Source organism: Leopardus geoffroyi, chromosome B2, assembly GCF_018350155.1.
Source record: "Leopardus geoffroyi isolate Oge1 chromosome B2, O.geoffroyi_Oge1_pat1.0, whole genome shotgun sequence".
NCBI lineage: Eukaryota > Metazoa > Chordata > Mammalia > Carnivora > Felidae > Leopardus > Leopardus geoffroyi.
The window spans coordinates 71,847,764-71,875,228 of NC_059332.1; the positions used below are offsets into that span (position 1 = coordinate 71,847,764).

General features: G+C 39.2%; 1 protein-coding gene across 1 annotated transcript in view; it reads left to right on the forward strand.

Annotated features, from left to right (window-relative positions):
* The window catches only part of SH3BGRL2 (SH3 domain binding glutamate rich protein like 2), a gene marked incomplete at its 5' end in the record, with an annotated part of 57,701 nt that extends 30,529 nt beyond the window's left edge, over nt 1-27,172 (forward strand). Inside the window, 3 exons of the mRNA XM_045500923.1 lie at nt 4,792-4,977; nt 22,006-22,086; nt 25,049-27,172. Coding sequence (XP_045356879.1) covers nt 4,792-4,977; nt 22,006-22,086; nt 25,049-25,060 — 279 coding nt within the window. The remainder of the gene's footprint in view (nt 1-4,791; nt 4,978-22,005; nt 22,087-25,048) is intronic.
* Between the last annotated feature and the right edge of the window lie 293 nt (nt 27,173-27,465).

Genomic DNA, 27,465 nt, shown 5'->3' on the forward strand with positions numbered 1-27,465 from the left:
TGACAGCTCAGGGCCTGGAGCCTGCTTCAGATTCTGTGTCTCCCTCTTTCTTTGCCCCTCCCACACTCGTGCTCTGTCTCTGTCTCTCAAAAAATAAATAAAAACGTTAAAAAAAAAAAAAAGAAAGGGAAATTGGCTACTGGGTAAAAACCTAGCATTATCTTCCATGGCTTCTAAGTGTGTTAAAAAAAAAAAGAAAAAGAAAGAAGCAACAACAAACACCCCCTGAGTTATAGGTACTTTGCACTCATAGCTAAATTGACATGGGTGAAGGCAGCTACTGTTGCCCCACAATTAACTTCTTTCCCATTTGCTCCTCAGATGGCTTTTGATATTGATTTAAGGTACATTTTGTTTCAGGATACTTGAAATGTGGGGAGGAAAAGCCCTTGGAGTCAAGGAAATGATGGTATATGTTATTGCTACTTGAACTCTGGGTTTATGCCCGCACATGCAGCATCCCTGGCAGCTTCCTGTTGCCACATGGGAAGCCTATTACCTGGGTTCCCACCCAGCAGTCCCATCTCTTCACCCAGGTCCCTGCCACCTGAGGTGGCCTGTCCCTGTGCCACGGACGCCTGGGTTCCCACAGTTCCAGGCCACGTTCACCTCCGCAGATCTCAAAATAGCTCGTGGTATCTGCTCATGACTCTTCTTCCTTCCTCATGCTAATGCCACAGATATCCACTTGAAAACTTCCTTCCCTGGGTTAAATTTTGTCCTTTGTTTATTTCAGTGATTTGCTGTAGTATTGGTTAGTTTTCTGTGGCCTTAGCTCTTTTTAAAAAAAAAAATGATTTTTCATCATCTGGCCTTTCTTAGAGGAAGTGTGAGTAAACATGAAGGCCCACGAGTAACAATGTGCTCTGAGTTGTGGGGCTTCCATGTCCTGTTGGAAAACCCAATTTAGGGGCGCCTGGGTGGCGCAGTCGGTTAAGCGTCCGACTTCAGCCAGGTCACGCACGATCTCGCGGTCCGTGAGTTCGAGCCCCGCGTCGGGCTCTGGGCTGATGGCTCAGAGCCTAGAGCCTGTTTCCGATTCTGTGTCTCCCTCTCTCTCTGCCCCTCCCCCGTTCATGCTCTGTCTCTCTCTGTCCCCAAAAAAATAAATAAACGTTGAAAAAAAAAAAAAAAAGAAAACCCAATTTATATAAAATACTACATCTCTATGGCTATATACTCCTGTTCCCTTCTATGTGAAGCTCTCTTTCTCTACATAATTTTCTTGTATTTAATCTTTTGAATACTAACATATTCACACTGTGCAAAAAAGTTTAGTTTACACACGTAGAGAGCTAAGACTTTTGCTCCCATTTTTCCTCCGTCCCCCCCAGTCCCTACTTTCCTAGCTCCCAGACAACTATTTCTGTTGGTTTTTTATATAACCTTCCACAGCTTATTTTAACGTAAGTACAAATGTGTTCTTTTATTTTCTCTATTTTTAAAAAATGTTCCTAGTCTATGCACAGTTCTGTTCCTTGTGTTTTCACTTACTAATCTGTCTTGGAGATCTTTTCATAGCAGTGTTAAGAGTATGTACAGAACTCCTCCTTTTTTCTTTTTAAGTTGCATAGTATTAAAGTGATCTCTTTGAAGCCCAAACCTGGTGGTGCCTCCCCTGCTTTCCTCTTTTAAAACAGAGATATCATTATTTACATTTTACTCCATATGCTGCTGTCAATTCTGACCTTTGTTAGTAACTGTCCTTTGCTTCTTGAGCAGTGTTAGTGTGTAATGATGCTTTTTATTTATTTATTTATTTTTTACTTTAGAGAGAGAGAAAGTGCAGGAGCCCATGTATGAGTCAGGGAGGGGCAGAAAGAGAGAGAGAGAGAGACAGAGAGAGAGAGAGAGACAGAGAGAGAGAGAGAGAGAGAGAGAGAATCCTAAGGAGGCTCCATGTGCAGTGCAGAGCTCGACATGGGGCTCAATCCCGTGACCCTGCGATCCTACCCTGAGCTGAAATCAAGAGCACGACGACGCTCCACTGACTGAGCCGCACAGGAGCCCCTTGAATTTTTTTTTTTAACAGCAACCAGTTTGTTTTCCACCACCTCAATTTTTTGGAGATATAATTGACATATAATACTCTATAAGTATAAGGTATATAGCATAATGATTCGATATTTGTATATATTGTGAAATGATTACCACAGTTAGTTTAATTAACACATCCGTCACCTCCCATTGTTTGGATTTTAATATTCTGTGATACATCTTTCAGATATTGGCTGTAAGGAGGGAGGGGTGTTGAGACATGGACACTTTCATACATTGCTAATGGGAACATATTGACAAGGATTTGTTGAAAAGCAGGTTAGCATGGGTCCACCAGGAGCCTGAAAAACATCTCTGCCCTTTGATCTGAGTTTCATTCATAGGGTTTTGTCCTAAAATAGTATTGAGAGATACTGTCAAAGATTTTTAAGTAAAGATGTTCACTACATGATATTTCTGGTGCTGAAGTTACAAATATGCTAAATACCAATAATTGAATAGTAGTTGACTGAAAACATCTACATGATAGGTTGCTAGGCAGATATAAAAATTCATGCTTTTGAAAAAAAACAATGTTCATTTTGACAGAGAGTGAGTGTGTATGTGAGCTGGGGGGGGGGGGGTAGAAAGAGGGACAGAGAGTGTGCTCAGGGGCTCAATCCCAGGAACCATGAGACATGACATGAGCTGAAATCAAGAGTTGGAGGCTTAACTGACTGAGCCACCTAAGTGCCCTTGAAAAATTTGTAATGACACGACAGTACACAGGGTACATTCTTGAATGAAAGGGGCAAGACCCAGCTCTTTTTATTGAGTGTGATCCTATGAAAGGAATGACCAGTGAGCAGTAGGGGATTATAGTTAAGCAATAAATGCTGTGTGTGTGTGTGTGTGTAGGGCTAGGGGTAGGGGGCTGGGATGTAGAGAAACCGTGTGTCTTTGATATAGCCTAGTATTAAGAGTATGTGAGTTTTAGGGTATTCACCTTTCGAGGTAGACGTGGAGGTGGGGTGGATATTATGTGTACATACATCATATGGAAAACTAAGGTTTGACTGTGTCGGGTTCACTTTTGATCACTCATGAATATTTGAAATATGTTGGATATGTAAAGTTCTACCTATGGACATTAAATCCAAACCCTTTCCTCTAATTAATTTTTGACCCTTTCCTCTAATTAAATGTTGACAGTTTGCTTGTTTTACAATTTCTAGACTTTTAAAAATGCAAATACATTTGCTCTTATAATCAAAGGAGGTGGATCATGAAGGACATTGTGCTATGCTAAGAAATGTATGTATTCTTCCAAGGGCAATGGGGACTCATTAAAGAAGGATTTTAAATAGGAGAATGACATGATTATCTTGACAAGAATACGTACTAAGACCTCCATGAAAATAGGTGACCAGTTTTGACCTCAGCATCAACCTTGTTTATCTGCCTTGTAGGGTTGTAAGGGGAAACTAAATAGTATGGATAATACTTTTTTTGCAAGCCAAAGTTTCAAAATAACATAACTACATGTCTGAAAATTGTGTATCAGGGGAAAAAAGTTAACTTTTTCAGAAATGAGAAATAGCTTCCTTCAAGAAACAAGATAATGTATCCATTTTGATCTATAACCATACACTAGGTCTCTTGTTTTCTCATATCATCGAGGGTAAAGATACTCTATTTTGCTAGCTTTGTATTTCTGTCCATGCTAACTGTACAATCTTGTTACTCATTCATAGACTTCAACCCAGTGATCAGAATCTCTTTGCTCATGACCTACAACAAATTTCCATCTCAGAAGCACATGTCATTGAGGCTTTTGAGAGGAAGTTGGAGGAAATTGGTGGAGGCAATCAGTATGTGAAAGTTTGTTCTTCAAGCATTTTATTTTCTAGATGAGAGGTCTTTCTGGCGGCTTGCCCTCTCAAAATGATTCTTTTCTTTGGCCCTTATAAAATTTACTTCACCACTTAGGTTGTGTTAAGTCTCTGCGTACATTTCCTAGAATCATTTAGAAAAAGCAGGCGTGTGGTCTCCTGTTTTACATGCTGTGTTTAAGATATTGAATATTGTTGCCCCATCTGAATTATTTAATATGTACCCTGAAATAAAACCGATAAGATTTTGAAAACCTACAGATGTGTTTGCAGCTCTTCAGGAGCACACCTGACCCCTAGTGACTGAAGAAGGAAACATGAAGGTGAGAGGAACAAAGAGAGTTAAGGAATACAGAGTTCAAAGTCAGCTGATGCTTGTTGTTTACTCTCACCTTAGAAGTGGAGAACATTTTTCTCTTTTGAATTGATGAAAGGATGCTTTCATGACAGTGGCTACCGCTGTGGAATACCTGAAAGAGACTGCTGAGGGGAATAGAAATGTTGCTGCTCCCAGGAATCAATGAAATGTCGACATCTCATATGGGCTCTCCCTGGTTTTCAAATGGTTTCTGCAGAGGGAGTTTTCATGACTGTAAATGTCAGCTTCTGTAACTGGGAGGGGCAGTGGTTGTGTCCCTCTGAGAACGAAGTCCCTCACCTCATGCATAATCTGATCCTTCCAGGTGATCAGGGCTGTGCCCCAGTGTTCTGGGGAGTCTAGGTGAAGAAATCATCGTGTCAGGACTTGTCTAGACTTCTGCTGGATACCCAGTGAGTGGACGGTGCCTGGTGCCTGCTAAAATTGCCTCTTGGTTTTGCATCGGTGACCTCTGACCATGAGAAATCAAGTCTAGTTCAATTTGGAAATATCTGCATATTGTTTCAGATAAGCATTTCTCATTTGTCTGTCTTCTCTCTTTAGATAAAGAAGAAACAGCAGGATGTGGTTAGATTTCTGGAAGCCAACAAGATAGAGTTTGAGGAGGTGGATATCACAATGTCAGAAGAACAAAGACAATGGATGTACAAAAACATCCCCCCAGAAAAGAAGCCTGCTCAGGGCAATCCTCTGCCACCTCAGATATTTAATGGTGACCGATACTGTGGAGTAAGTAGCTGGATTGTTACCACACTATTTCTTTGCTTGATTGAAAACACAGTTAACCAGAGTGAAGTTGGGTTTTCTCAGTGAGGACTGTGCTTTCTTCACCCTGGGCCATTCAGGCCCACGGTCTAATAGAAGGGTATATGAGTCCAAGGTTGCAGACTGTGTGTGAATGTGAATACATACATGTCTTAGTGTTCCCGTCTGTTTGGGGAAAGTGGTAAAGTGGTGAGAAAGGAAGGGGTGTGTGTGTGTGTGTGTGTGTGTGTGTGTGTGTGTTTATTGTGCTCTAAATTTTAAAGCATGTAGATTTTTTAGGTTTATTTTTGAAAGAGAGAGACAGAGTGGCAGGGAAGGGGCAAAGAGAGAGGGAGAGAGAGGATCCCAAGCAGGCTTTGCACTGTCAATGCAGAGCCATATGCAGGGCTCGAACTCATGAACCGTGAGATCATGACTTGAACCAAAATCAAGAGTCGCACGCTTAACTGACTGAGCCACCCAGGTGCCCCTTGAAGCATATTTCTTGATTAATACATTTTGGGAGCAGAGTGGACGGGATAATTATCCTTGAATCTTTATCCCTCTATGGTATAAAAAACTGTTAATAACTGATTATAAACCAGAGTTTCTTTTTTTTTTATGATAATGAGCCAGATGGATCATTATGAACATCAAAAATACATTATTAGGTGCCTTTTTCCTGTATGTAGCATATGAGAAGATGAAGTCACTTTTGTCTGATTATCTCTTTTCCTTCTCACTGGGTTAAGAAAAAAAGTTGAGAAATTTCTTTCTAATGAGTAGTTAAGGTTTGCCTTTTGTTATACTCTCAGTATATACGTAAGTATTTACTTTGGGACTTGTACTCCAGTTCTTTAAGGATGGCCTGGAGAAGGGGAAGGGCCAACAGTGCTGAGGTGCTTACTGTGAAATAAATAGCTGGGTTGTAGAAGAGTGGAGAAAAGGGACAATAGTGCTTATCATACCTTGAGATGAAACCATTCCCATGTACATAAGAGAGAAGGAGATAAAGATTGTGCACAGAGTTCCTACATTCATGTCAGAGGAGAATCCCAAACATGGCACTAGACTTAGATTTGAGTTCCAGTGCTTTATGTTGGCTTTGACACCTTTGAAAAGTCATTTTTCTCTTAAAGAATCAATTTTCTCATCTTTTTTTTTTTTTTTTTTTTTGAAATTTTAATTTGAGAGAGAGAGACTGAGTAGGTGAGGGGGCAGAGAAAGAGGGAGAGAATCCATGCTGTCAGCGCAGAGGCTGACGTGGGGCTCGATCCCACGAACTGTGAGATCATGACCTGCGCTAAAATTAAGAGTTGGATGCTCAACTGACTGAGCCACCCAGGAGTCCCTCAGTTTTCTCATCTTGAAGCAAAGGATGATAATATCTATTTTACTTCACATGATATTTGTGGCTATAAAATACTTTTTAAGTACATTATATAAGAATAAAGATTACTATTTTTATGGAATTTTTTAGTATCGTGATCTCATATTTTATTAGGGGAAGTATGTGGTAACTGAGGGTGCATCCCATTCATGATTACAAGGCCTAGAAAATGTACTCTTGTACCTGCAAACCAGAATGAGGCATAGTTGAGAATGTGTGTGAACTGTACAGTTCAAAACAACGCAAAACTGTGAGTCAAATAGGGCTAGAAGGCTTAAAACAAAAATCTCACAGCTTTATTTTCCTCAGCCTTCGCAGGTGTGAGAATTCCTTTATTGTGGTCTTGTAGGTGAGTGGTAATTTGGCTCATTACAGAATTTTAGGTTGGAAAGAATTTTGGTGGCTTTGCATCATTATCATCTGGTTTCTAGTGCTGCAGTTGAGAAGTCTGGTGACATTTTTCTTGATCATTTGTATGTTTTTGCCAGTTTCTTCTATGCAGATTTTTAATCTCTTATCATATGTGTATCCTAAAGTTTTATTATCTATTTTTCATTCACAGCGCTGAGTGCTCAGTAGGTCCTTCTCCAAGAACTACATGAGTATTAAATGTTTTTGTAGCATTTTTTTGAAAAATTTCCCCTGCTTTTTCTCCTTGTTCTCTTTATCTGGAATACACATGAATTTAAATAGTGGACTTCTTACAGCGAATTTCTAATATATATATTTTTTTATTGTCCTCTTTGTTTCTACTTCTGGGAGATTTCTTTAGCTTACCTCTGAATTTTTTCATTGAATTTTTATGTCATCTTTTTTTTTTTTTCCCTTCCTTACATTCTGGTTTTCTCTTTTTAATAATGCACCTTTATGAGATGAATACCAGATCTTAGCTCAGTGAGATATTAAATATGATTTCTTTGCGGTCTTCTCTTATCAGTACTGTCCCTGTCCTACTAATTCCCTTGTTTTCACTTTATTTTGGTCTTTTCTCTCAAGTGTGGTAGGCTTCCCTCAGATCTCTGGTGATCTTGGTCTTTTGTTTATTTAAGAGGTGAGGCACTAGAAAGCTAGTTAGAAGCTGCAGGTGTCCTTATATACCCATGTGGGCTTGTTTCTCCCTTCCCCCACTTCCCTGTAGGGATGACTGGGTAGCCTGTTAGCATTCTCATTGCAGATACTGATAATAAAATCTGTGGGTCTTTTCTCAGATGATAGATTAGCTTTTCCAGAGAATGGCCCTTCAGTCTCTTGCTTTGGGGATATCAGCCTGGCTACTGGAGTTCTGGACATGTAGGTGAGACACTGGAGGCTCTCCCTCTCTGCCATGCACAGTTTCTCTTCATATCCCTGTTGAAACCCCACTGTCTTCCATTCTGGCGTTTCTAAGTTTGTTGCTTCCAGAAGCCATGTTTATTAAGGGTGTACCTTCTAGCTCCTTTGGGGGAGAGTGAGGCACCCTGGAATCTAACTGCTGCTTATGTAGACTTTCAAACCATCTCCCTGTTTTCTTGTCTTTGGCCACTCACCCCACCCTCACAGTAGCTGATGCCTCCAGCTCCTGATGTCTTTGGAGCCCTGCAGCTTGTGTCTTGTTGATGCTGCTCTACAAACACTGAGGTTTGACCCATCTTCTGCTCTCTGATGCCCCTCACTGTCTCTCTCCCCACTTCCTGCGTATGTTGTGGTTCAGAGCTATAAGATGTCTCCTGTTTTAATTTTTAAAAATGTGTTTCTGTTTTTAAAAAAAACTCTTGTTGATTTTTCAAGATAAAGGAAGAGACATCTTTGCTCTATCATTGTGAAAGTAGAAGTCTTGAGAGCCCTTTGGATAGAGGAATGTATGAATGAATAAAAGACTGTAGTGCGAAGTAAAGTTAATTGCTTAACCTTGCTTTCACTTCTCTACGACTTTCTAAATCTCTGTGTATCTTTGCTCTACAGAGTCTATGGAAATTTTTTCAGATAGACTGTCTGGGAGCCGACTAGAGGCTTACACATTGATTAAACTGTGCTGGATAAATGGCATCTTCTCTGCTTGAGCAATGTTAGTCCTATGGTGACAGTGACAGCAATGCCAGTCCACGCTCTGTCTTTATAGTCTGTTCTAGCAGGAGTTTTGAAGACAGTGTCTGCTCTTATCACGGTCAAGTAAATTCGACTTTGACAAAAGCAAAAGCATTAGAGAGCAACTAACCATGGTCACATTCATCCTACCCGCCCCTGTGCATCTTGCTTTACCCAGTGATAGTTTATGAGTGGTCTGATCTGGTTGGATAACTCGTGGAAACCTGCCGCATTGCAAGTGACAGGATCCAATGAGCATGAAGATTCTCCTATTTCCTGGAATTGGCTGGAAACTTACTACTTTGTAGTATTTTAAACTGGGTGAGCTAGGCATGTGAGACATAAACATTTGCTAAGCTACTTGGTAATCAGTGCAGGTAATTTCCTTTTCTCTGCCCTTTAGTATTTGAATATCCGTCTGTTGTAAGAATTCCCCACTGAATGGAAGCTCGTGGGCATGCCCAGTCAGTTCTTCCCACCCCAGAATTTGAACATTGAGGGTATAATGTAGAAACACAGGATCAGTTGGACAGGGGTCTTGGGGTCAGGGATAGCCATGGCTGGTGTGCTAATGGGGCCGACCCTGGGTGTGGCCTGGGTGTGTTCTTGGCTACCCAGACATAGAAATTCTTCTTATAAACTGGTTCTCCAGCTTTAATGTGGGTTTAGAACTTCCCACTGTACTGCCATAAATTCTTTTCCTGTTAAGTTGCTAATGTCCATTTCGGTTGTTTGTGGTCAGGAATCCAAATTGCACAGACTGGTTGTTCTTGCTATTTTCTGGGAGTAGCCGTACCATGAGCAAGAGTCTTCTCTGGAAATGGGTAACCTAAAGGTAAACATCCTAGCACCTAGATTTTTCTGATGGGCTTTAGTGTCTGATTTGGATTTTGGAAAGCTCAGGTCCTCATGTCTAGGGTTTAAACTTTTTGTTCTCTCTCTGTGGAACTTGCCTGTGTGGAGTACACCAGAAATGAAATACACACATCTGCACGGAAGGAAAATGTTTACTACCCGTTCATTTCTTTTCTTCCTTCCTATTCAGGAAAAAAAAAAAGTTTTGGATTTTTAAAATATATTTTTATTTTATTTTTTATTAATAACGTTTATTGTGGAAAAACATATATTGTAATACTTAGTGTCTTACTTTTAAGTGTCCAGTTTAGTCGTGTTAAATATATTCATTGTTGTAAAACAGATATCCAGAACTTTTTCATCTTGCAGAACTGAAACTCTATACCCATTAAATAACTCCTGTTTGTCCCCTCCCCCCAGACCTTGATAACAATCATTCTGCTTTCTATCTGTGAATTTGACTACATTAGACACCTCACAGAAGTGAAATCATACAGGGGTGCCAGGATGGCTCAGTAGGTTAAGCATCCGACTTTGGCTCAGGTCATGATCTCGAGATTCATGACCTCAAGCCCCGTGTTGGGCTCTGTGCTGACAGCTCAGAGACTGGAGCCTGCTTTGGATTCTGTGTCTCCCTCTCTCTCTGACCATCCTCCACTCATGCTTTGTCTCTTTCTCAAAAATAAACATTAAAAAAAATTTTTTTTTATAATAAAAAAGAAGTGAAATCATGCAATGTTTGTCCTTTTGTGACTAGTCACTTCACTTAGCATAATGTCTTCAAGGTTCATCCATGTTGTATGTCTTAGTCCATTAAGGCTGCTATAACAAAAATTGGGTTATATATACAGATTGGGTATCTTCCAAACAAGAAATGTATTTCTCATGGTTCTGGAAGCTGCAAGTCTAAGATCAGGGTGACAGAAGGGTTGGGTTCTGGCAAAGACACTCTTCTGGATTGTAGACTGCCAACTTCCTTCCATGGTGAAAGGGGACAAGGGAGCTCTTTTATAGGGCATTACTCCTATCCTTGAAGGCTCCACCCTCATGACCTGATCACCTCCTAAAGGCCTTTGGGCATGAAGATTTCAACATGTGAATTTTGGGGGAAGATACAAACATTTCTCCTATAGCATTGAAGCATGTGAGAAGATTTCAATTCTTTTTAAGTCTTCCATTGTGTGTATATTCCATATTTTTTTGTCCATTCATTTGTTGATGAATTGGGTTGCTTCTGTCTCCTGGCTATTGTGAATAGTACTGCTTTGAACATAGGTTTGGAAATAACTCCTTGACATTCTGCTTTCAGGTGTGTGTGTGTGTGTGTGTGTGTGTGTGTGTGTGTGTGTGTAAAATGCAACAATCCCAATGTATATGTGTGTAGATATACACAATCTATGTCCCAATATATATGTGTGTACACATACACAATATATATGTGTATATATATGCATCATATGGTAGTTCTACTTTTAATTTTTTAAAGAACCATCATACTGTTTTCCATAGTGGTTGTGCCATTTTACAGTCCCGTCAGCAGTGCACAAGGATTCTGACTTCTCTATATCCCCACCAATACTTGTTATTTTCTTTTGTTTGTTTCGTCATGTTTTAGGTGTGAGGTGATACCTCATTGTGATTTTGGTTTGCATTTCTCTGATGATTAGTGATGTTGAGCATTTCATACACTTATTGCCCACTTGTCTATCATTTTTGAAGAAATATCTATTCAAGTTCTTTGCCCATTTTTTAATCAGGCTATTTGATTTTTTGTCGTTGAGGGTTTTTTTTTTTTTTTAAATGTTTATTTATTTTGAGAGAGCATGTGAAAATGCATATGCACTCACAGTGGAGGGGCAGAGAGAGGAGACAGAATACCAAGCAGTCTCCGTGTTGCAGCACGAAATGTGACATCCTGACCTGCGCTGAAATCCAGAGTCGGATGCTTAACTGATGGAGCCACCCAGGCACCCCAATGGAAGAATATTTTTATAGAAAAATAACCATTTTGATCATTTTCCATGGGGCAACTTATAAGATTGTTTATATTTTAAAACTATTGAATTACTCTTTTGGTACTTTTAGATGATACTTGTAAGATGTTAAATTTATACCTAAGCATTGGGTCTACTGCTAATCAAATAACGTTTACATTAAAGCTGTTGACTAGTTTGGTCAAGTAATGATTTGCGGGCCAACTCTGACTGCCTTTCCTCATATTACCTTGGTTAATTGGAGCCTGAAAGTAGACTAGAGATGGGTTAGATTACTCTTAAGGAGTTTCAGAAAGGCTAAATGACCAGCAGTGGTTCCTTGTGGCATCTTTTTCTTTCCCGTGAAAGGAGACAAGGAGATGTGTTAGTGGCTTCTTACCATTGGTGGAAGCTTTAAAGAACCACAGAGCACCTAAATGTATGTAGTTGTATTGTTTCCAAATGCAATGTTATGTAAGACTTCTGAGAAGATTGTCTTGGGATAACATATTTTAAGTGTGTTTAGACATCTTTTTGAAGCATGCAGAACCAAGTCCCTTAATTGTCAGTTTTCAAATTCCTGATTCATACATATGATTATATTTTTTTAAATATTTGAATTTGAATATATTGAATTTGAACACACATATATGTCTATATCTGAATATATTGATTTTGAACACATGCACACACACACACACACACACACACACATCTCCACACATAAATATAAGAAATGACTTTCAGCAAAAGTCTCCCAAGAAGTTGTTGGAAAGAGATATTTAAAGAGATTTTCATATTGAGTTGGTTATCCAACGTTATTGTTTTTTCTTTTTTTCTTAGCACGAAAATGAGTATGGAAGTAGAGAAAATTGGGAAAATGAGAATAAGGAAGGGGGGACAATGAATATTGCCTTTTGAATACAACTGCAAACATTTGGTCAATGCAACTTCTCTTTTCTTACAAATTGATTAAAATTTTTAAAATCCTATTTTTGATCATACTATATATACCATTTTGTGCCCTGCTTTGTTCTCTAAAAAAAATAGTTTCCCTGTCATTGTAAGCATATATTTAGAGGTTACATATTATTCTCTGGGTTGGATAATTATAATTAACTTAATCATTCCCTCACTGTGGACTATTTAGTTGTTTCCAGTCACTTGAAATAATTGTTTGCAACTGGCAAGCTGTTGTGAAGAATGTTATTTTATAAAGTACATTCTCATTTAAGCTATTCTACTCTTTTTCCTTTCCTTAGAGTCACTTTTCTCTCTTCCCTTAGAGTCATCAAACAGCAAAAATATTTGGGGGTATACTATTATCAAGATGTAAAGGGTTATTGTTGAACCCAGAAGCTGGGTTCAAAGTAAAGAAAAAGTCACTTGGTGAAATGAAAACTAGCAAAAGTCAAAACGAGATGATTATTATATGTATTGCTAGTAAAACCAAAGTTAAGTTTCTTAGGGGTGCCCAAGGTTCTAGAATAAAGATTGCCTATCTGCCCAGAGCAACATTTGGCTTGAAGATTTTGAGTTCTTTGCCAAAGCATATTTTTTAAAGAATGTTTATTTATTTTGAGAGAGAGTGTGTGTGTGAGCGAGCATGAGCAGGGGAGGTGCAGAGAGAGAGAGTGAGAGAGAGAATCCCAAGCAGGCTCTACACTGTCAGTGGCTCGAACTCACAAACTATGAGATTGACCTGAGCGGAAATCAAGAATCAGATGTATAACCTACTGAGCCACCCAGGCACTTCCCAAAAGCATTTTTTAATAGAAGAAACACTGATATATTATGGGGCAGGATGCTGGGTTTCCATGAATTTTAAGATGGAACAAGACTTCAAAGAATTTCGCTTTCATAGAAACTGCCTCAAAATATATTCTCCAATATTCTAGATCAGGGATTGGCCCCCTGGTAAATACGTTAGGCTTTTCAGGCCACCAGTTCTATGCTGCATCTTCTTTTTTGGTTTGGTTGTCTTTGTTTTATTTTCTAACCATTTAAAAATGTCAAACCACACTCAGCACAGAAGCCCCTCCATAGTTTACCCCTGTTCTAGATGGTCCCTTCATAGTTCCTCCACCTCCTGGGGTTCTTTAGTGGTCACATTTGAGAAACACAGGATTAGCTGTTTTCCAGATCTCCTCTGTGAAAATCAAGTATATTATCTGGCAGGATGGATATATGGAGTGGAACATAGTGAGAATTTTGGCCTATGTGGAAGCCTGACTGGCAGTGACTTGTGTTACTAGAACTCTGCTTGGAGTTAATAAGGAAAAGAAAAAAAAAAAAAGAAGCTAAAGTTTAAAATTTTCATTGTTATTCACAGGAGATTGTGCTCTGTTTCTAAAATATGGATGTTTTGGGGTGCCTGGGTGGCTCAGTCAGTTAAACGTCCAACTTTGGCTCAGCTCATGATCTTGCAGTTTGTGAGTTCAAGCCCCCATTGGGCTGTCTGCTGTTAGCACAGAGCCCGCTTCACATCCTCTGTCTCTCTCTCTCTCTGTCTCTTCCCCGCACTCTGTCTCTCTCTTTCTCTCTCAAAAATAAACATTTAAAATGTGAATGTTATTTATGTAGGCTTAATGACTACATCATCTACATGATATTTAAGGGAAGGCCCTGAAAGTTACCCCAAACTCACTTTTCTTTGCCTCAATACCCACTTGGTTACTAAATCCTGTGACTTTTATTTCCTATCTAATTCTGCCCTATTTCTCTCTCAGAACTCAATTCAAATGGGCCTTCTTATTGAGCTTTCTCTAATTAACTAGGGCTCTGGTTATCACTGCTCCTCCCCTAGGTCCAGCAAACCTGTGCCTCATTCCTATTATGACCTTTATGTCATAAATTTTTTTTTCATGTCTTTCCCCTCAGCCAGTCTCCAAGCTTCCTTGTGCTCACCTCAGCAGGCATGTCTATCTTAGTATCTGCATAGTGTTAGGAACCCAGAACATACTTACCAGAATTAGTCATGTGAATGGGTGAATGGCTGCACAGATGTTTTCAGCAGAGCAGGTAGCTAACCTGTTCTGTTCAGCCCCGCCTTGTCAGTTCTGAGCATTTGCATTCCCATTTTATTAATAAAAGTCAAAGGCAGATGTCTCAAAGGGAAGCTTATTGAACCTTCTTCTAAATTTTACAATGAAATCTATTTGGAAAATCACCTCAATTAGAAACTCACCTATCTCACAGGTAGAATTTTCTTAGGAACTTAATCTGAGGGGTGCCTGGGTGGCTCAGTCAGTTAAGTGTAAGGTCATGATCTCACAGTTCGTGAGTTTGAGCCCCATGTGGGGCTCTGTGCTGTCAGTGCAGAGCCTGCTTCTGATCCTCTGTTCCCCTCTTTCTCTGCCCCTCCCCTGCTATTTCTCTCTCTCTTTCTCTCTCTCTCTCTCTCTCAAAAATAAACAGTAAAAAAAAAAAAAAAAAAAAAAGAAACTTAATCTGAATTTGAAGATCTCTATTCAAAGCCTTCTTTCTAAAAGATAACTTATCTAATCAAGGAGAATCTTCAAATGTTTTACTGTAAATAATCTTATATGGCATCCTCACAGATACTAGGAAAGGAAGAAGGTTGGGTGGTGGGGAAAGGGGTGATATAAATTCCTCTTTATCACTTGCTGATCAGCTGTATGCCCAGAAGCATAACAATTTAATTAGATATTCTTTGCGGTTTTATCTCTTTTATATAGCTGTAGTTTTTATTCTTCTGTCTATAAATGTTTAATCTCCCATTTTCACCTCACTGAGATGTTTGCCGCAGTATTCTACAGTGATGAATCCCTGGGACACGTCTTTCATGAAAACGATGGCTTGTGCTGTGAATATTGAAGACCTTCATCCAGACAGGTTGAGGCTGCCCCAGTTGCATGTTTAATAGGAGATCTTAAATAGTGTCCACATGGGCGGTTTTCTCTCTGTTAAAATGTTTCTCTTTCTGAGTGTATGCAGTTAGACTTAATGAAAAGAAAACAAAACTATTAAGACACCAAGGGCATGTTAATACTCTCAGTGTTACAACAGTAAAGAGGGTCAAAAGTGCAAAGACACTTTTTCCTCTGCCTTTTCTTTATATGCGCCCTCCCCTGATTCCCATGAGATATAGCTTCTCTTGTGAGGTTCTTCTTTGTAGTTCTCTGAGTTACCACCACTCTGTGAATACACATTGTACCTATATTCCTTGATGTAAAAATTAGACTGCATTTGTTTCCTTGAGAGATGAAGAGAAATTTGCATTCTTACAGCTTCTTCATTTCTCCCCCACGCAAAGATTATAGCAGCCACATTCTCCTCTGTGACCGTAATAACTATTATAAAATATATAAACATAATATTTATTTTGTTTTAAAGATATTAGTATCTCTATTGAGCTGTTTAGTTGTGTGAGCATAGAGGAGGGTATGTATCTACTTTACCAAATCCCTGTGGCTTAAAGGAGAATGACATAAATGTCAATAGCCAAGAGATTCTCTTAATTAATTTTAGCCTTTTCACTTAACTCCTCTGGGTATTTTTTTTTTTTAATTTTTTTTTTCAACTTTTATTATTTTTGGGACAGAGAGAGACAGAGCATGAACGGGGGAGGGGCAGAGAGAGAGGGAGACACAGAATCGGAAACAGGCTCCAGGCTCTGAGCCATCAGCCCAGAGCCCGACGCGGGGCTCGAACTCACAGACCGCGAGATCGTGACCTGGCTGAAGTCGGACGCCCAACCGACTGCGCCACCCAGGCGCCCCCTCTGGGTATTTTTTTAAATGTTATTGCTGGTTCCTTTTCCTATGTTTAGTACAAAGTTTTTTTCCCATCCAGTTTCAGTTGGTGCCTGGGTAGATGTATCCTCTAGCCCTGCTATCTTGTACTAGTATGGTCAGAAATGTTAAACATCAGGGGCACCTGGTGGCTCAGTCGGTTGGGCGTCTGACTTCTGCTCAGGCCGTGATCTCTCAGTTCGTGGGTTTGAGCCCCTTGTCAGGCTCTGTGCTGACAGCTCAGAGCCTGGAGCCTGCTTTGGATTCTGTGTCTCCCTCTTTTTCTGTACCTTCCCTGCTTGCACTCTGTCTCTCTCAAAAATAAATAAACGTTAAAAAAAATTAAAAAGGAAATAAAAGAAATGTTAAACATGAATTAGAAATTTAAAATCCTTGGGGCGCCTGGGTGGCTCAGTCAGTTGAGCGTCTGACTTCGGCTCAGGTCATGATCTCACAGCTCGTGAGTTCAAGCCCTGTGTTGGGCTCTGTGCTACAGCTCAGAGCCTGGAGCCTGCTTCTGCTTCTGTGTCTCCCTGTCTCTCTGCCCCTAACCCACTCACATTCTGTCTCTGTCTCTCTCAAAAATAAACAAACATTAAAAAAAAAAAAAAAAAAAGAAATTTAAAATCCTCTGCTTTGAGCTTACCCATATTTGGTGTTTGGCACAGAAATTGCTGAATGAAGCTGTTTCAGACAATACATCTTACATACTGTACCAGGATTGCAACTGTCAACTATTTTTTCCTTCTATGTCAAGATTTTATAAAATAGAACATAGCATTAATAGTCCTTACCCACTAAATCAAGACATTCTGCTCAGAGGCTACCCTCAGGCTTGAAACAAATTTTAGGAAGAATGAGCCTCTGCCCATTTTTAGCAGCAGCAGCAGTAATTCTTGTAGTCTTAAAAAAAATTAAAATTTTTTTTTCTTCTTTTGGGTAAACCAGATTTGCTTTCGCTCATTTAGAACTGATTGCTGCCGTTTCCTTGTAGGCCTTGTATTGTTTTTATTCCCCACAGCCTCCTGTTTGGATATGCCCTTGGCATGTGGAAATAATATGAGTCTGTCACTTGTCATTGACTAAGCGTGGGAAGCAGTACAGCTTTACAGCGTGGCCGCTGTGGGTTTCCTCACTGTTCTCTTAGGGAACACTAAAAGGGCAAAGAACTTTAAGGTCTTTGTCTCAAATGCTTGTCTAGTCCATAATAGTCTAATCATGGTGTACGGGTAATGTACTTAAGTAAGCTCTGTGGAAGAATGAGACCATTGTGCATTTTACCTGTTGTAAATTTTATCATGAGCTCATAAATTCTCTTAACATTGGTTTTTCCTGGAATGCAAACAGAAGTATAGGTAACAGAAACTGCCCCCGCCTCCCACTTCTTAACAGCTGTTTAGCTTGCCGTATTTTTCTTAAAATTGCAGCATTTAGATAGATGGTCCGTTAGTACCAGTGCTCAGTTATGTTGATAACATACCTATATAGTCCAGAAATTTCTCTTTTCATAGGCAGTTAGCACTAAAAACAACGTGAGTTTTTCATCTTTTGTCTTATGTGTGATAAAAATGTTCCAGCTTCTAAAACTGGGCGATTTTATCTTGAATATGCTTTGTATGTTTGTACCCTTTTCCAAAGATGATTTTAACTGATCATTATATTTTATAGTTATAGAAGGTTGATTGTGTAATTTGCAGATGTGTATTTACAAACACTTTAGAGAAAGCATCTTTAACTATAAGGAATTCAGCAAGCCTATTTAGAAACTTTATATTGGGTTTTTAAAATACAATGCTTTTAACTTTGCAGTACAGAGTCTTAATATATTTTTAAAAATAGAAGCCTGATACGTGAAATGGATTTGATAAGAAAGTGGATCTTTCTCTTATATTGGGGAATGCCTAAGGGCATAAGAACTTACAGCTTTAATAGGACATGATTTTAAAATTTCTAATACTATTTTACTCTTAAATTATTTCAGTCATACTGTTTAATGTATTGTCTCTGAAAGGAGGTATTAACAATTAAAAAAGACTAGATTTTAAATTATCCATCACCTACTCTGCCTAAATATGACAAAAAATAATTTATTAAACCTTTTACATTTTGAGATTCATCAGACTTTTAAATACCAGAAAACAAATTTACATAATTTTTAAAAACCCATAATAGAGTAGAAATAGGGCTTACTCAAATTATGTTACTCATATGAGATTACCTAAAACATGTAACATCAGTCATTAATTAGCAAACACAACTCATTCATCTGCTTAACCTGGTGTGTGTCAGGCACTGTCCCAACATTCACTCTAAAAATTACTTCCTTTCGGGGAGCCTGGGTGGCTCAGTCGGTTAAGCGTCCGTCTTCAGCTCAGGTCATGATCTCGCAGTTTGTGAGTTCAAGCCCCGGGTCGGGCTCTATGCTTCAGATTCTGTGTCTCCTCCTCTCTCTGCCCCTCCCCTGCTTATGCTCTGGCTCTCTCTGTCTCTTAATAATAAATAAACGTTAAAAAAATTTTTTTTAATAAAGAAAAATTACCTTTCAATTATTCTGCTTTTATTTTATTTTTAAAAAAAATTTTTAAGTTTATTTATTTTTGAGAGAGAGACAGAGTGAGCAGGGGAGGGGCAGAGAGAGGGGCAGGGAGAGAGAGGGAATCCCAGGCAGGCTCCACACTGTCAGCATGGAACCCAATGTGGGGCTTGAACTCACAAACCAAGAGACCATGACCTGAGCTGAGACAAATAGATGCTTAACTGACTGAGCTACCCAGGCACCCCTCAGTTTTTCTGCTTTTAAAGTTAATTACCAAATCTTATATTTGTGTCTTTGGAAGGAGTTAATTACCTTAATGACAATTTGTAAACTGTTGGGAGGATCCAATTCAATATTCAGGTAAGAAACCTGCTTGCCATAGTGATGTTAAAGGCAGAGAAAGGATGCACCAAACAGGATAATTTCTTGAACCCCGATCAGTGAAATGGTACTCAACTGTTCGAAAATACCATTGTTGCAAACAATGTTTGTCACATTTTTGGTTCATAGGATTTTGCAAAAGTTCTGCTAGACCTGTATTAATTGTGACGTGGTTTTTCTTACAAAAAATTGTAAAATTTTCTGTAAAATTCTATGAAATCTGTAATATCCTAGAGCCACTAGAAACTCTCATAACCTCCAACTGCCCCGTTGGTGTCTTCTTTACTTGATTGTCTGTCTCATATAGTTTCTCAAACTTAACATTTTGAAACTCCACTTCAACCTTAGTCTTATATCTGGTTTTTCTCTGGTCTTTCCCATCAAGTTACAAAACTCAGAGCTGCTCCAAGTCTTAATTCTCCCTAGCTCTGTCCAGAGTTGAGTATGATCAGTTCTTCCTCCTTCTGCTCGCTTCAGCAGCACATAGACGAAAAATTCTTCCTCCAGAATATAGAATATGTCTCCAGTCTGTCTGCATTTCTCTCTCTCTCTCTTCACCATCATTGGTCTGGTTCAGGCTGCCACCATCTTACCTGGATTTACCACAGTACTCTTCTGACTTTTCCCCATTTTCCTTCTTGCTGGCCTATCTGAGCCATTCTCCACACAGTTAAAATCGCTATTTTCTTAATTTTTTTAAAAATATTTATTTATTTTTGAGAGAGAGAGACAGGGTGAGAGCAGGGGAGGGGCAAAGAGAAAGGGAGACACAGAATCCAAAGCAGGCTCCAGGCCCTGAGCTGTCAGCACAGAGCCCAATGTGGGGCTCAAACTCATGAACTGTGAGATCATGATCTGAGCCAAAGTTGGATGCTTAACCGACTGAGCCACCCAGGCACCCCAAATTCTCTATTTTCTTTCTTTCTTTCTTTCTTTCTTTCTTTCTTTCTTTCTTTCTTTCTTTCTTTCTTTCTTTCTTTCTTTTTTCTTTCTCTTTCTTTCTTTCTTTCTTTCTTTCTTTCTTTCTTTCTTCCTCCTTCCTTCCTTCCTTCCTTCCTTCCTTCCTTCCTTCCTTCCTTCCTTCTTTCTTTCTTTCTTTCTTTCTTTCTTTCTTTCTTTCTTTCTTTCTTTCTTTCTTTCTTTCTTTCTTTCTTTTCTTCTTTCATGTTTATTTATTATCGAGAGACAGAGAGAGACCGAGCATGAGCATGGGAGGGGCAAAGACAGAGGGAGACACAGAATCCAAAGCAGGCTTCAGGCTCTGAGCTGTCAGCACAGACCCCAACGCTTGGCTTGAACTCACAAACCGTGAGATCATGACCTGAGCTGAAGTCAGACGCTCAACCGACTGAGCCACCCATGTGCCCCTAAATTCTCCATTTTCTTAAAGGAAACTAGATCATTCTGCTCCCTTACTTGGAACCCACACGTGATTTCCTTTTATACTTAAGATAAAATTCAAAATCTTTTTCTTGGTTTTACATAGTCTGACCTGTGCTTATTCCTGTCAGACCTGCCAGCTTTGCTCTTCATCAGTGCTGTTCCCTGTCCTGAATCCCCTGTTCCAGTGCTTTACTTGGTCACCTCTATGCATCCTTCAGATTTCAACTTAAAATGCCATTTTTGAAGTAGGTTTTTGCTGAGCCTCCCTCTTCAGATGGATTGCTCCTTCTTAGCATGTCAAGGAAGGCCTGTCTTTAGAGGTGAACTGTATTGGGCCAGATCCTAAATGGCAGAGGGAGCTACCACCTGAAGATCTTCAGAAGGAACATCGAGTGTAAGGCCCGAGGTTGAGATGATCATGAATGAAAATGAAGCTACCTTCAAAACCACATGAGACTCAACCTACTAAAGCATTTGAACAAGAGAGCCTCTATACAGAGTGAAATAATTAAAAGATTGTTCACCACTGAGGCATCCTTTGCAAGAAGCAAATCTTTATTCTGTAAGTCATGGTCTCTCGTTTAGATTGCTAGACAGATTTCAGGAGTACTTGTGATGCCATTGGCTTGGCTCAGCAGTGGATTCATTAGGGCTTAATGACTCTGGTATACAGGGTGCCCCATAGCTGGCTTCCTCTTGGCCAAGAAGTATCACAGAAGACAAAAAGCATCGATTTCAGTGTCAGGGAGAATTGGCCCCAAATCTCAGCTTTTTCACAGATTGCCTATCAAACTTGGGTACAATATTTCTTTGCTTTGAGCCAGCCTCCAACCTGGTGGTCTGTGGTGGGATTAAATGAAGTATTGATTGTAAGGCACCTGTTATACAGCAGATGGCTAAAAATGATTCTGATCATTGTCTGCTTGCAATATTTATCCTTAGGGTCAAGTTATCAAAGGGACTTTTACAGATTTTAAGACTGCTTTACACTAACTCAGAAACCATACAATAACACATATGCAAACTTTTGAAAAGAAACAATTGATGAACATATTGGTCAGAATTTCTTGATGGCTTCTCTTGTGAAAGTAGAAAGAGAAAAATGATTCCAGGTCTGAAGCAAAGATAAATGTTATAGAGAATCTGCTTTCCTTTAGTTTTTATTTGATCTTTTTATTCTCTCTGAAGACATAGTCTGAAAGAATGTGGCAGACTTCAAAAGCAGAATAGAAGCACTTGCATTGACACATGGAGACCTTTATGGCTTTGTGTTTACCCAGTGATTTTTTTTTAAGCCCTAGATAACAAAATATCAAGAATGGAATTGGGAGTCAGCCTTTCCTATTGATGCACTAGAGTAAAATCTTAGAGTGATTTTACACAAATGTTAGTTTGGCACATGAGAGAAAGGGAACATGTTCCGGTTTCCCTTGTGTTGTCAGTGTTTTACATTTCAGTCCTATCACAGGCCTTGCATTAACAACATGCTTACCTCATCATCATACTCAGAGAAAGTTTTATGCTCAAGCAGAGCAAATCCAGTAGATTTATGTAGCTCTTCCCTGGCCTGGATGAAGCAATGGTACATTTTTTTTTGTTTCCATAAAGAATTTTTCAAAAGCACCACATACCAATAATTATTTGCTTTTGTTTGTTGTCTCTTCCTCTTTTTTCTAGGATTATGACAGTTTTTTTGAATCAAAGGAAAGCAACACAGTCTATTCGTTCTTAGGCCTGAAATCACGATTGGCATCAAAGGTAGGTAAAATCTTTTCTTGTTTTAAAATTCATCTCTCTTGAATTGTCCTTAGGGGTTGAGACTGAAGGTGTTAGGGGAATGCACGTGTAGTCTCCTAAAGTTGTAGGTTTCACTTTCTCAAATGCACATTAGGGACTGCCCAGTGTAAACACGCACAAAGAAGCCCAGGTTTTTTGTTTTTTTCCTCCAATTTTCAACTGTTGTTGTACATTAGAGTTTATTTTTGTTTATAATTTATTTTATTTATAATCTATACCCCTTTTTTCCAAGAAGAATTTAAGGGAGTAAGTGCTTTCTGTTTCAACGTGCAGATTTACATTTTTTGAAACAACAGAATCAAAGCCATATTTTTAAGGTTTTCTGCACATTTAACTCATTTACACTGGAAAGGAGATGATCTGTAATAACAAATGGTCAACTTGAAAAAAAAACGCTACAGTACAGTTCCTAAACTAATCAACATGTTTTTTAAAGCTACTTTATTATGTCCTGTGTCTTTTATGGAACATAAAAGGCTCAAGCTTTTCTAATGTTTAGACCAGAAGTTATTTATATGTATTATTACAACTTTGTGAAGCACATAGATTCACTTTCAAAATAAGAAATAGCATTTCTTTATGAAATAAGATAATATTTTGATTATTCCCCCCTTTAAAAAATACTGGGTTTTTTTCTGATCATGAAAGTAGCCTAGGTTCATTTAGAAAGATTAGGAAAATATACAAGTCTAGAGTAGAAAATAAAAATCACCCATTATTCCGTCACCCAGAGATCAGCATGTTAACTTTTTGTGTGTGTTTTTCCTTGCAATCTTTATATACAAAGCAGTTGAGGTTTTGACTGTATTTCAAGTGAGACTGAATTCTAAAATGTCTATTTTTAACACTGAATTGAAATGAGAGTACATTACTGGGTACTTTGATGTCTGTAAGTAATAGGTCTTTTGAGGCTACCCAGGATTTGTACCCTTTCTAGAACACCTATGGAAGGAAAGCAGAGACCATGAATAATATAAATTATACACCAGCACCTGCAGTTCAGAGCCAATGTGAAATCTTGCTTTGTTTTTACATTAGTAAGTCCACAGATGGTTGTGGGTGGTTTCCATGCATATGTTTTAAACAGTGGCAAAACCCACACATGTAATATTTAAAGGTTCTTAAAACTATTTTTATAAAGATGGAACATTGGAATACTTGTTAGGAAAATTGTAGTATTTTTATAACATATCTCATCCAAAGATATTAAACAATCCAGATTTATCTTCAAAGAACTGGAAAAAACTGGGGTGGGAGTAATCTAATGGACACATAAATCTAGTGGACATTATTATCTATGCAAAAACCTTTAAAAAAAATACTGTGTGCTTGCCATCTTTGTTCTCATTTTTCCTGAAGATGTAAATTCCTTGGAGACTTGAGGGCTGACTTTTTTACTCTTTAAAAATATTTATTCTCTCATGAATTTCTCAGAAAGCCCGTGATCTATAAAACATGCGTTTTCCCATGACTTGTGGTCATAGTATTAAACTTGGTCTTGATGCCATTGACATTTACTTGATTTCAGTAGACCATTCCAAAGGCCCTGGGCAACTCCACCCATTCAGCCCACCTATTCAGGCCCCCGAATCAGTCCTATGAGCAGGAGCACATGGAAGTAGGGTATAAGTCCATGGTGCATTGTTTGTACCACCCTGTCTTGTGAATCGTTCAGGGCCTTAATGGTTAATAGCAACTCACACTTTATCTGCAGAGGGGAGAAAGAAAAATATCTTTAAGAGTAATTCAGCCTTTTCCCCCTTCCTACTTATTTAAAAAAAATTTTTTTTAATGTTTATTTATTTTTGACAGAGAGAGACAGAGACAGAGACAGAGTGTGAGCAGGGGAGGGGCAGAGAGAGAGGGAGACACAGAATCCGAAGCAGGCTCCAGGCTCTGAGCTGTCAGCACAGAGCCTGATGTGGGGCTCGAACTCACGAGCTGCAAAATCATGATGTGAGCCTAAGTCTGACACTTAAGCCACCCAGGCGCCCCCCTTTTTTTTTCCTTGATAGTAGTACACACTCAGTCCACAATCCACACTCAAAGGCCTAGACAGAGCATTCACAGGTAGAATGTACTAAAAGGTGGAAGCCCTCTTTTCTCCTTTCCTCCCCTACCCTCTCTGCAGTATATGTACATAAACAATAGGGCTAGAAAGCCTGCCAAGGAACGTATAAAAACACCGTTAGCATCTGTGATTGCTCTTACACAGTGACAGAGAAGAGAGATGATAGGAAAAGAATGTCACAACTTCTTAAGATGGTACCTAGGTGAAAAGGAGGCCATTTCACCAATAATTTTCAGGTAGAACACCATCAGGTTTGTTGTTTAAATAGACTCAAGGCAGGGCCTGGAGAAGTTTCTGCTTTGGGATCCCTGCTTTTCAGGGGTGGTCCTCAAAATATGTCATAACTACTAAATCCTGGGCACTGAGCAGCCCCAGCTCCCTAGAGCAGGTCTCGGAAGCCGCCTTATGCCAGGTGTCTGTGTTGTGGTTGAAACATGGAGCTGTCACGGGGGGAGGGCCAGAGGTGGCACTTGGGGAGTTGGGGCGGCAGCATATTTTGGCCATGCTGGTGCTGTTCTTCAGCTATGGTCGCCCTCTGCAGGCCCCCTGAGTGGAGGACCCATGCACGCCCCACTCACCTGGGTACGAGTGGAACAGTGCCTCTGAGAGCAGTCTCAGCAGTCTCTGGAAACATGTGGCTTCTTTCCACTTTTATATGTGGGAGGTTGGTGGGATATCATAAATCTGTGCTGATCCTGAATCCTAGGATTTGCATTCCTCAATCACATGGGGGTGATTATTATGATTTCCAACATCGCCATTCCTGACATTTAAAATGTCATTGCCAGGGTGAATTTTCTTGTCAACCCAATGCAATAACTGACTTTTTTCTTTCTTTTTTTAAATAAATAGACAGAATCTTAGAGAAGACAAGTGGAAGATGACGGAGATGCATTTTGGAGCACCCCCTGGTACTCAGCACACACCTGCTTACCTAATGCATCACTGTGACTAAAGCCACATGCATCATCAGTAACTTTGCTTGCCATGGAGAGGTGTTTTAGGAAGACATGGGTATAATGGGGGATTGCATGATTGCTTAAAACCAAATCAGGACTGTGGTGGTTTTTTTGTTATCTTCAGAATTGCCTGCAGCTGCCTCATTCACCTGGAGGTACTAGATTTTACCTGTTACAGGTGTGCTTCCTTAATGACTGAAAAATAAGTGGGTGGGACCACTGGAGAGAAAATGTTGGATCTGCCCCGGGCTGTATTTGATGCCAGTATTGCTCAGACTGGCCTCTCTTTAAGCTGCCTGGATTGTATCCTCGAAATTAGTTTGCCAGGCTATTAGAAATCTTTTGATCAGAAAGAAAGATTTGCTGGTTGACAAAGAGCTGAAAAATTTGCTGCAAAATCACAAATGTCACGATTCTGGTGCTTTGTAATAGCACCTATAGAAAAAGTTAGATGTTCTGGCCGCCTTTGGTGATGGACACTCTTATTTCCATAAATCCTCCAAATTCCTACAGATGTTTCCAAAAATCACTGCTGCAACTATGTGTGATCGGGACCAAGTTACAGGGATAAAAATAGTTGCTATTTTGTAAAAGATAGGCTTCTTTATCTCTTGCAAGAGAAAAATTTCATTTAAATATATAAGACAGCTTAAAAGGTATATTTTAGAAGGTGTACAAATTAATTAGATAGTAAATTTATAGGGAAATTACCTGACTCCTATCTGAAGGGATTTTCAGCTCTAGCAACTTATTTATGCATAAATAGCATATTTTTAAATGCAGCTTCCCTAACTAATAGCTGCTTATTCTATTTTGTGAATGGATTATATTTTTTTGAGAAAAGGAAGATCTTGGTTGGATATATTTTGTGAACCCTTGATGAGGTTTACTAAAAGATACTAATATTGTGGTACAATTTTTTTCCTGTGTTGCTTTTCATTGAACCTCTAGCTTTGCTCACATATCTGACCAATGTACGGTCCCAGATTTTTCAGAGTAATGTAGATACATGTTCTCATTCCATATATGGCTTCCAGTGGGCTTTCAGAGCAGTGTATATGAGAAAGAGGCTGTCAGAGAGTAGCTCTGAATTGTACTTGGCATGTAAAATATCTACTCCCTTTGGAGTGGATGCTGAACATGTCTACTCCGTTAGGGCAGAGGCTGCTTTTCTCCATCCTTATCCCTGCTTACAGTCTTTAGAGTTTTTAATTGCCAAACATAAGCAGTCTTAAATAGGATAAATTCCAAGAGGGCTGCCTAAAATATCCTGCTGTTCTAAGCATCCCAATGCAGGACTTGTTGGTCAGATTCTGAGCAGGATGTAAGAAATTGAAAGAATAGAAGAAAGCCCTGTCACATGTGTTGTTTCATCCTCCAACTAACTAAATGTGGACTACTCTAAAGGACTTGTTGAATGCTAAAGCTGAAATCCCAGCCTGAGATTTGCAGCCCAGGACTACAACCAGAAGAAAAGCATGCCACAGATTTCTACTTGACTAGAACAAATACATGATCCACGATTTTCTCTCCAAGGAAAGCTGTTGTGAAATTATGGGTATTACTGTTTAGTTGGCATTATTAAATAAGTTCCAGGTCATATTCCGTTTGCTAAATCCCAGGGACTATCCAGGAAACTTTTTTCAACTGGATACTGTGTTTGAGTAAATGAGTCTTCTGATAAGACCTAGACTTTCGTTTTCAGATATCAACAATTTTCAAAGTTTAATGCTACAGTGAGCTAACTTACATTAGTCTTCTCTTCCCAGTGAGTGCTAAGAACCAACTTGGTAAGATTGAGGGAAATTCTGGGGTTGTGGGATCAACATGATATTTGCTAGATTAAGACAGCTACTCACGTTTGTTCATCTTGAAACTTTTGAATTACTGTGGTCACAGTAGGACCAGAATGGCTCTCCTGAACGGACTAGATGGATAGTAGTGCTAAATTGCTACCAGTTACACATCGTCTAACGCTCACCCCACTTTTTTTTTTTTTTTTTTTTTTTAATCAGCACAGAACTAGGAGAGACCAGTCCTGGCTGGTATTGTACTTGTTATGAGTGAGGTAAAAGCACACGATTTGGCATTTACCGCAATACTTGGGCTCTGCAGAGTAATGACATATTGCCCTCTGGGACCACATTGTATTCAGAGAATATTGTTTCTTTACTTGTACTGTTTTACCAGCTAAATTGCAAACATGTAATGATTCTTGTTCCCTTCTTTAACTAACTGCCTTTAGATTTGAATATTCACAGTCTTGAAAACCTAGGGAAGAACTAGGTGGGAATATTGGAGACATAGATG